General features: G+C 49.4%; 1 protein-coding gene across 1 annotated transcript; it reads right to left on the minus strand.

The window, feature by feature from the left end:
• Positions 1 to 1,348: 1,348 nt before the first annotated feature.
• Positions 1,349 to 3,339, minus strand: LOC116829033 (GSK-3-binding protein-like). Its single transcript, XM_032787644.2, has one exon. The coding sequence runs from the start codon at positions 3,247 to 3,249 to the stop codon at positions 2,719 to 2,721; it is 531 nt and encodes a 176-aa protein (XP_032643535.2). The 5' UTR covers positions 3,250 to 3,339; the 3' UTR covers positions 1,349 to 2,718.
• Positions 3,340 to 9,841: the final 6,502 nt, after the last annotated feature.

Raw genomic sequence — 9,841 nt, forward strand, 5'->3', positions numbered from 1 at the left:
AGTGGGTGCAACTCTGGTCCTGGGACTATTGGACAAAAATATGAAAATGAATAGATGTAAAGGCACAATGGCAGGTAGTTACATTTGAAACTCAGATTGTTTTACATCTTAGACTTTAGAGAGTTAAAGAATGAAATAGAAACAATTTTAAAATAACTCCTCCGCAGTATTTATAACCTAAATATTGCAACATTCTGATAAAGCACAAGAACAAAGGTAATAGCAAGTTTATTCCTAGCTGTGTAAAATGCAAAAGAGTAAACAGCACAAATTATGAAACTTCAGTTTTAAAATTGTTTCAGATATTAGGAATTAGATATCACAATGGTTTTGAAGTCTGCTCTTAACATGTTCCTTTAAGTTATGTGCTTTGTTATGAAAGATCACATTATATGTTCCTAAGCCTGCTTACAAATTAGAAAAAAAAAGAAAGAGCTGGTGAAAAGCACAGTGCATACTGCTTATTTACTACCACTTAGGGGGGAAAAAAACAAAACCTGAAATCAATACTTCAACTGAACATTAAACACAATTAGGTACTAAAGATTACGTATATCACTCAACGCTAGCACAAGAAAAATATGTCCTGATGTAAGTAGTTTATGGATCAAATTTGACCTTCAAAAAGAGTGAACTGTTCAAGTAACTAACTGATCAGACACTGGCAAACATCTTCCATTTTCTTCCAAATGGGATCACACCGTCAAAGAGGCTGCTTTCACTCCAATGTGCGTAGGGGAGGGGGAAGAGGGAAAAGGGGAAACTGTTTTCTAGTGTGTGTACAAACCTAATCTTAAAACTCATTGGTTGAATATTTTAAAATGGAATGAGATTACCTACTAACCTAAAACATTCAGAATGGTGTTTTAAAAACTTAATCATTTTTGAATAAAGGTGCTTAAGTCTGTTCCTACTGAGATGTACACCCTTTCCCTCTCCATATCTCAGGTTAGTTGTATGTTCCCCTTCCCCAGGAAACAAAGAACATGAATAACCAACTTCATCTTCTTTCCTCTCTCTAATGTGATATACCAGATTGTTAATTTTGTTGTCAAGTGTGATTTGATTTATGAATTCCTGTGGCAACGTTGAGTCTGCAGGAAAGGATGTCTCTTGGCTTAAGAACGAATGCTGCTGGCAAACAAAAGGGGCTCAACTGCATCTCAGTGCATTAATAACGGGTGTCCCACTGCATCAGACTATGCGGATTATTGTTTTGTCTGCAAAATGGAGATCTCAACTGAAAGGGAAATATGACAGATTATGTATGTTTGTATGACTGTCGCCACTGATTAGTTCATATAAAGAGGTTTACTTTGCTCGATGTCAATAAGACACAGACCCAAGCTAAAAACAAGACCACATTTATTCAGTACAGACATGTTAATTAAGACAAGTCCTGTAAACCAGGAACACAATTCAAACACTCCGTTACGAAGTGTATATATTTTGACAACAGCCAGCATCTTTTGAATCCAGCCATTGAGGTTTTGTTTTGTTTTGTTTTTGGGGGGCGGGGGAAGCTGTTTAGCTACCATATGTGAACAATGTATCTCAGTCTTCATTCACTCACACTTCACAATGATCAGTTCAGCGGCTTTCCAACTCTGAGATTCACATTTAAAAACGCTCTGTAGTCACAAAGGGAAAAGTGTAAAAAAGAAACCCAGGAGGGGAAAAGAAACACGCACCTCCCAAGAAGATATTTTAGACTTATTGCAAATGGCTCCTGTGAGACCACGAGAGACGGACAAATCTGCTCCCGTGTACCGAGAAAGACGCCCAGCCTGGAGAGCGCTGGCATTGGGAATAGCAGGGCAGGGGTGCGAAGAGACAAACAGCCTTCTCTCTTGCCCATCCTCCTAGAAAGAGCCCCGAGCGCGGAGCAGTGGCAGTGCTATTCGCAGGAAGGGCGAGGGCTGGTGGGGTTCTTAGAGAGCTTGCTGTAACATGATCCTGTTTCTGAGAATCACACTGGTAGGAGGAGCTCTTGAAAAGCAGGAGGGAGGGAAGCACAACAACTCGCATCGGGCAACGTGCACGTCCTCAGGAGACTCCCAGCAGTTGCAAAACACAGGGCTCGCCCACAGTACGGTCAAAACAAGCTAAGATAGGGTTACTATCTCCAACCGGCTGGTGAAAGCACCACCACCGTGCGTGCGCTGGGTGTATGCGCCTTTCGGGGATTGCAAGCGGTGACCTTGGGGCAGAGGAATAGGATCCAGGAAATTTTAAAGCCGCTCCACCCAAACCTACCTCCCCACCGCTCCACACGCGTACCCCTCCCTCTGCCGGGTGCTGCATCTGCCGCTCCCCTCCATGACATAAGACTGGGGACCCCTTTCTCCAAAACAACGGCAGGTCGGGACTGGCCCAGCGTGGTAGTCCCTTCCCCCGCCCCGACACACAGCAGCGAGTTGAGGGGGTCTGCACCTAAGCAAAGCGGGGCAGGCTCGATGAAGGTGTGGGAGGGGGGCTCCCTGCTTCCCCCACCCCCATTAGCGACCACTACAGAGACTTACAGCACCTCGGAACTAGCACCACGTTTTATACAGAATAGCCAGACCCCGGCCACGGGGTCTCATTGTCAATAAAGAGTCTGTTTCAAGTATGGGGGACGCCCCCTAGATAGATCCGCCGATAGCTGGCCCCTCCCACATGCGATGTCCTGATCCCGGCACGGAGGTCGGTGCCACGGGATCTCCGCAACCCGCGGGGCTATTGCAGAGGCTGCAGGGCTGCTGCTTCCCCCTCCCCGCTGCCGCCGGTGGTTGCTGTGGCCACGGCCGCCGCCGCCAGCTGCAGGCGCCTGACTGCCTCCTTGATGAGGTTCCCGGAGAGGATGAGCTGCTGCAGGAGCCGGTGCGGATCCTCGTCTTCGCCGGGCGCTTCCTCGGGGCCCGGCCGCTTCCTCCTGTGGGCGGCGCTTCGCAGCCAGCCCCGGCCGCACAGCTGCTTAGCCACTCGCTGGCTATTCTTGCCCGGCCGCTGGGGCTCCACGGGCTGGTGTGGCTGTAGGGGGGCCGGGACCAGGAGGCCGCTGCCGCGGGGGGAATAGGGCGCGGGGCGGCCCCGGGCGGTGGTGGGCGGCGGGTGCTTGGGGCCGCGGGGGGCCGGTGCCCGCTGGGCGCTTAGCTGCAGCACCTCGCCTAGCTTGGCCACCAGCGCGTCCACCTCCTTGGAGCCCGCCTGCCCCACGGCGACCGAGCGCTCCAGCAGCAGAAAGCGCTCCCCGGGCAGGCAGGGCATCTCGGCCGGCTCCGCGCGCCGCGCCGGTGCAAACCCGACTCGCAGCAGCCAGCTGCTGGGCTTGGTTTGTAAACAATGGGTGACGCGAAATCCCGGGCACGTCCCACTGCGCTGAGCGGGGGAGCGGGCGAGACCACACCGGGACACGGGGGTCAGCGCGCGCTCACAGAGCCGCCGCGGACGAGCCCCCGCGCCCTCTTTGGGGTCCTCCACCAGTCGCCTGTCCAGAGGGTGGCGAGAGGGGTGGGCGAGGGTGAGCGCGCCCTCCTCTCCCGGTTCGCCTCCCCCCGCTTCGCCGCACATGGGCTCGTCCGCTTTCTAACCCCGCACCCAGAGGGATGGGGACGAGCCTCTCTGACCGGTAGGAGGAGCGCGATTGGAGGGGGAGGGGGCGGGGGCATGAAAAGGGAGCTGGAGCGGCCTGGCTGAGTGGTGGGGCAGAGCTGGCGAGGGACGCCCCTGGCTGGGGGGCGGGGCTGGCATAGCTGGTGCGAGACGCTCCTGGCTGCGGGGGGAGGAAGAACCCGAAAAGCTGTTGCGGGACGCCCCTGGCTGTGGGGGTGGGGCAGAGCTGGCGCGAGATGCCCTTGACTGCGGGGAGGGCAGAGCTGGCGCGGGGTTACCCCCTGGCTGCAGGGGGGGCAGAGCTGGCGCGGGGTTACCCCTACCTGTATTGGGGTGTTGCAGGGGTGCCCATGGCTGCGGGAGGGGGCGCAGCGGGGACGGGAACTGTTTCTTTAGGTATGTTTGCGTGGTGCCTGCTGGCGCAGGCTTTCTGTTGGGGTCTGTGGGCTTGTCGTTAATAAAGCGTGTGTGCAAGGAATGTCATTCTGGCCCCTGCTTTCATTGTAGCTTCTGGAGATTAGCAGTAATGGGGAGTGGTAGAAGAACAGGGTCCATGAAGGCATCTAGAAATTGAGATGATTTTTTAATCGCCAGTCTCCTTGAAACATGTGACTGGATTAAAAATAGTTATGCCCTGGAAATTTTAAACTCTATTACTTATGGTGCTGGGAGTGTTTTTAACCCAATAACCTCGTACATTATTGTTGCCTTCCTTTCCTTTATCCAGTCTACACCAGGTAGAACTACATTAACCATGCTCATCTGACACCTTACAGCTAACACATATCAGCATATCCATACAGCAGTGTATTTTCTAGCATAATTATATCAGTCATGTTGGCTGTCCACACCAGTCACATTGACAACTGTGTTTGAATCAGTGCATTCTGGGGAAAGCTGGGCAGCTCTCCCTTAATGCCACAGCTACTAATGCCAGGGGAAAAAGAGATGATTTTCACTTAGCAGGCTGCACTTTAGGATCTCCAAAGACTTGAGAAAGGGGAAGCAGACAGTCCAGCTATGGTTAGATGGTACCATCTGCCAACAAAATTGTCTTAGAAGCTTGTTACAAATCATATTATGTTACAGCCTTGCTGTGAAGCAAGATTGAAATATGATACATACATGCTATTGAGAGCCATTTATGTAAACCCTGATGTGTATAGGCACAAACTACTGTCTATGGCTAAGAGTTTGTCTCCATTCAGATTCTTTTACAGCTATACCTATATTGGCTTAAAACTAAAGCAATACAACCCCTAGTATTAGGGTTGCCAGCTTTCTAATTGCAGAAAACTGAACACTCTTGCCTGCCCTTTCCCCAAGGCCCTACCTGTCATTCCCGTTTTCTGAGGCCCCGCCCCCCACTCACTCCATCTCCCCCACCCTCACTCATTCATTTTCATTGGGCTGGGAGTGAGGGCTCGGGCTGGGGGTGCAGGCTTTGGGGTGGGGCTGGGGATGAAGGGTTTGGGATGCAAGAGGGGATTCCAGGCTTAAGGTGGGGCTGAGGGTTTTGGAGTGTGGTAGGGAGCTCTGGGCTCAGGCAGGGGGTCGGGGTGTGGGATGGGGTATGGTTTCTGAGCTAGGGTTTCAGGCTTCATGGTGGGGTCGTGGAGGAGGAATGTGAAGTGCAGGAGGGTGCTCTAGGCTGGGGCCGAGGGTTTTGGAGTACGGGAGAGGGCTCAGGGGTTTGGGGTGTGGGAGAGGGTGAGGGCTTCAGCTGGGGATGTGGGCTCTGGGGCGGGGCTGGGGATGAGGGGTTTAGGACTTGGGGGGTGGGCTCTAGGCTGGGGGATGGGGCCAAGGGGTTCGGAATATGGGAGAAGGCTTTGGGCTGAGGCAGATGGTTGGGATGCAGGAGGCGGTCAGGCTCTGAGAGGAAGATTGGGTGTGGGAGGTGGCTCAGAGCTGGGGCAGAGGGATGGAGTGGAGGAGAGAGTGAGGGGTGCAGGCTCCAGACAGTGCTGATCTGAGGTGGCTCCTGGGAAGCAGCCATATGTCCCTCCAACACCTAGGTGCTGCCCCCTGCCCACAGGTGCCACCCTCGCAGCTCCCATTGGCTGCAGTTCCATTTCCACCCCCCATCTTATTCTGATCCTCTTTCTTATATTGCATCTGTCACCATCATATCTCAGCACCTATGAGGTTCTTGGGATCTACATTTAAAAATTTACTTTCTGGACTTCAAAAAAATTCATATTAGGGGCCTGATCTTGCATATGCTTATTTACATAAGTGACTTCATTTATGGTAGTAGTTCAGTTGAAGCCAATGAGGCTACTTGCACACGGGGTGGCTCCAGGCTCCAGCACGCCAAGCGCGTGCTTGGGGCTGCATGCCGCGGGGGGCGCTCTGCCAGTCGCTGGGAGGGCGGCAGGCAGGTTGCCTTCAGCGGCATGCCTGCGGAGGGTCCGGTGGGTCCCATGGCTTCGGCACGCCTGCGGGAGGTCCACCGGAGCCACAGGACCGGTGACCAGCAGAGTGCCCCCCGCGGCATGCCACCGTGCTTGGGGCAGCGAAATGTCTGGAGCCGCCCCTGCTTGCACAAGTACAGTCACTTGCATAACTGTTGTTAGGATCTAGTCCTAGGTTAAAAGTAAATATTTGGGCATAGGGGAGAGAATACCTGTGAATGCTTATGAGCTACTTTCACTTACTTAAACTGAAAATGTGCCTATGTGTCTCTCTCAAATCTGGAGTTTATGGCAGAGACATCATTTATATCAAGTTCTCAAATGTAATTTTAAACATTTAGAATTTTGTGAGGTGAATCTTAAATGCTTGTGAAAAATTCCACATTGACAGCCATTTGTCCACAGAACACCAGCAAAATGCCTCACCGATGTGCCTCAACTTTGCTTGGAGAAACTGTCTCCCCACACCACCCCTGCAGCAGTTCAGTCTCCATGCCCATTCTAATCCTTTGCTTCTCTGCGCAGATTGGCAACAAAGAGTAGTCAGTCATGATGCTGTGTGTGTGTGAGAGAGAGAGAGCGATGTGTGTTGCTGTCATATGAGAACTTCACTGAGCGATCCAATTCATTTATCAAAAGCCACTGGCAAAAATATGTCTCTATTGAGCCAGGCTAGATTAGGTGAACTAGAAGTGAAAGATACTGTATCTAGTTACACTATTTATTAATATATTATGTATTAATGCTTTATTATCACCACCACAGTAATATCTACAGGCCCCAATCAAGATGGGAACCTCACTGTGCTAGGTATTGTACAAACATGTAAGGGAGATGCTCTTCCCTGCCCCAAAAATCTTACAATCTAAAAAAGACTTCTAGTATTAATAATTATGCACCATTGTTTCAAATGAAAAGAATGTAAGGCATCCATATATGCATTATCTGGATATTCTGATTTAGGTCTATAACAGGAACACTTTTCTCCTAGTATAGGCCCCTTAGCTCGGTAGCTATGCTGACAACCCCCTGGTGTAGATGCAGCTAAGTTGGCAGAAGAATTCTTCAGTCGACCTAGTTACCACTGCTCAGGGGGATTGATTACCTATAGTAGTGGAAAAACCTCTTCATTTTCTGTAGTAAGCATCTATGCTACAGCTTTACCATGGCACGGCTGTAGCTCCGTAATATAGACGTGGCCTGAGTTTACGTTGTGTGCTAGTGAGGTCCATATACCTCATCCGTTACCTTAGTATTCTGACCTCTGTCTTCACAAAAAGAAGAGCAAAAATTTTAAAAATGAAAGTTTTTAAGTTCTGGGATAGAGAGTAAAACCCATATCGCATCTCTAGATACACTCTATGTCAGGGGTGGGCAAACTTATTGGCCGGAGGGCCACATCTGGGAATAGAAATTGTATGGTGGGCCATGAATGTTCACAAAATTGAGATTGGGGTGCAGGAGGGGGTGAGGGCTCTGGTTGGGGGGTGCAGGCTCCCAGGTTGGGCTGAGGATGAGGAGTTTGTGGTGTAGGAGGGTGCTCTGGGCTGGGACCAAGGGGTTCAGAGGGCAGGAGGGGGATCAGGGCTGGGGCAGGAGGTTTTGGTGCAGGAAGGGGTACAGGCTCTGGCTGGGGGTGTGGGCTCTGGGGTGGGACTGGGGAGTTTGGGGTGCAGGAGCGTGTTCCGGATGGAGATTGAGGGGTTTGAAGGGTAGGAGGGAGATATGAGCTGGGGCAAGGATTTGGGGCATGGGGAGAGGCTCAGGGATGCAGGCCCTGGGCGGCGCTTATCTCAAGCGGTTCCCAGAAGCAGCGGCATGTACCTTCTCTGGCTCCTACGCGGAGGCACAGCCAGGTGGTTCTGCATGCTGCTCCATCTGCAGTCACCGCTACTGCAACTCCCATTGGAGTGGGGCCATTGGAGCGCGTAGGAGGCAGAGAGGGGCCATGCGGCTGCTTCCGGGAGCCGTGTGGAGAGGCCCCCGATCCTGCTCCCTGGCTGGAGCACTGGACTGGGGCAAGCCCCAGACCCCGCTCCCTAGCAGGAGCTCAAGGACCAGCTTAAAATGGCTAATTTGCCCAACCCAGCTCTATATCTTTACATTTTGTGGATTTTCCATGCACATAGATTCTTATTGTTCTTGGTCATAAGGAAAAGTTTCATTATGTTTTAAATTTCACTTTGCTCGTGCTGGCAGATTAGCTGTCTGTCACTTAGACCTTAAAATGCCAAGGAGAGCAATACCTAAATACCTTTAAAAATCTGTGGCTTTTATTCCAAATTAAATTGGTCTTAATTCCGTTTAGTTTAATTTACTTTGAAAGTGAATTGGCTAAATCAAATTAAGGACACTTCAGTTCTGAATGAGAGCATCTACAAGGGGGCTTAATGCAATTTAACTAATCCACTTCAAATTCACACCCAATTTGATTTAAACATTCCTGAAGGTCCCCATGAGGACAAGCTCTTAGTGACTTGCCCAACATCATGTAAAATATCTATACAGCATCTAGGTGCCTGCCTCCCAGCCCGGATCCACAGCTTCATGTCAGTGGGGCTTTGCAGTAGTGCTCTAAAAATAGCTGCGTAGACTTGTGGCTCAGGCTCTGAAGCCTACCACCCCCTAGGCTTCAGAGCCCAAGCTGCAACATCTGTACAGCTATTTTTAGATCACTAGTACAAGACCCATTAACACAAGTCTGTGGAGCCAGACTGGGAGGCTCACTCCCAGATACAGTGTAGACCTACCCAGAGGAAGTCTGTAGCTCAGCTGGGAATTGAACCCACATTTCCTGAGCCCAAGAATAGTGTCTCAACCACAACACTCTCTCTCTCCCTGGCACAGATAAAGCACAGGGTTTTTTAAAACAAGGCATCGGATGCTGGTAAGAACATCTGCACCCTGTGTACGCTATAGCATCCACCATTGTCACCAGTGGAAATGAATTTTGAGACATTGTTTTGTCTTGTAGATAAGGCCTTATTGTGTTCCCATAATAATGTTAAGCAAAATAACATAAAGAATATGCAAGATGGGGAGAGTATCTTCCAAAAATAAACATAAGGGCTAAGGGTGAACAGAGAGCTATCAGTAACACAGCCGTGTGCACAAAATCTTTGACAAGTTACAACATGCTAGTTAAAAAGATTTTCCTAACAGGTAAGTTGACAGTGGACTTGGCTGATGGGTGGATGCTTTTTTTGCCCTGACACTGACAAATTTCTCTGTCCCAGTTCAGAGGTTATCAGAAATTACCACTACTAGTGGTCTTCCAAGACATTCTATTAAAAAGATGCCTTAATTGCAAACAGCAGTTGCCTCATGGCTTTATATTTATTACTATTCCTCATCTCTTCCTTTTAGAACTGGATAGTTTATTTATGTATATCTGTTTAAATTTTGAAAGAACAGTTTTTTCTTATATTTTAATTTGTTTCTATTATTTAACTTAATTTCCAGAGCCCTCTGGCAGGGGATGAAGTATGAGTGTTTTATATGTAAATAATAATTTTATTAATTATGTGGCAAGCTCTAAATTTTGCCTTTTAGTCTATCATAATTATGTAGGATAATGATCTGTCAGTTCTCAGGGACACATGTCAGCGTATAAAGGCCAATCACATGTCTAAAGAAGCAAGCATAGATTGTGATTTCTGAGCTTTACACCCAATTAGTGCAAACAACAAAAAGTAAAAGTCACTTTGAAGCCCCTGTAAACCTATGTAAACTCAGGTATACAAGTGGGAGCCCTTTATCACACATGTGGACATGCATGCTTGTGTGTACAAACACACGAAACTATCATGTGAAAATAATAACTCATCATA

Source organism: Chelonoidis abingdonii, chromosome 2 (assembly GCF_003597395.2).
Source record: "Chelonoidis abingdonii isolate Lonesome George chromosome 2, CheloAbing_2.0, whole genome shotgun sequence".
In the NCBI taxonomy this organism is placed as follows: Eukaryota; Metazoa; Chordata; order Testudines; family Testudinidae; genus Chelonoidis; species Chelonoidis abingdonii.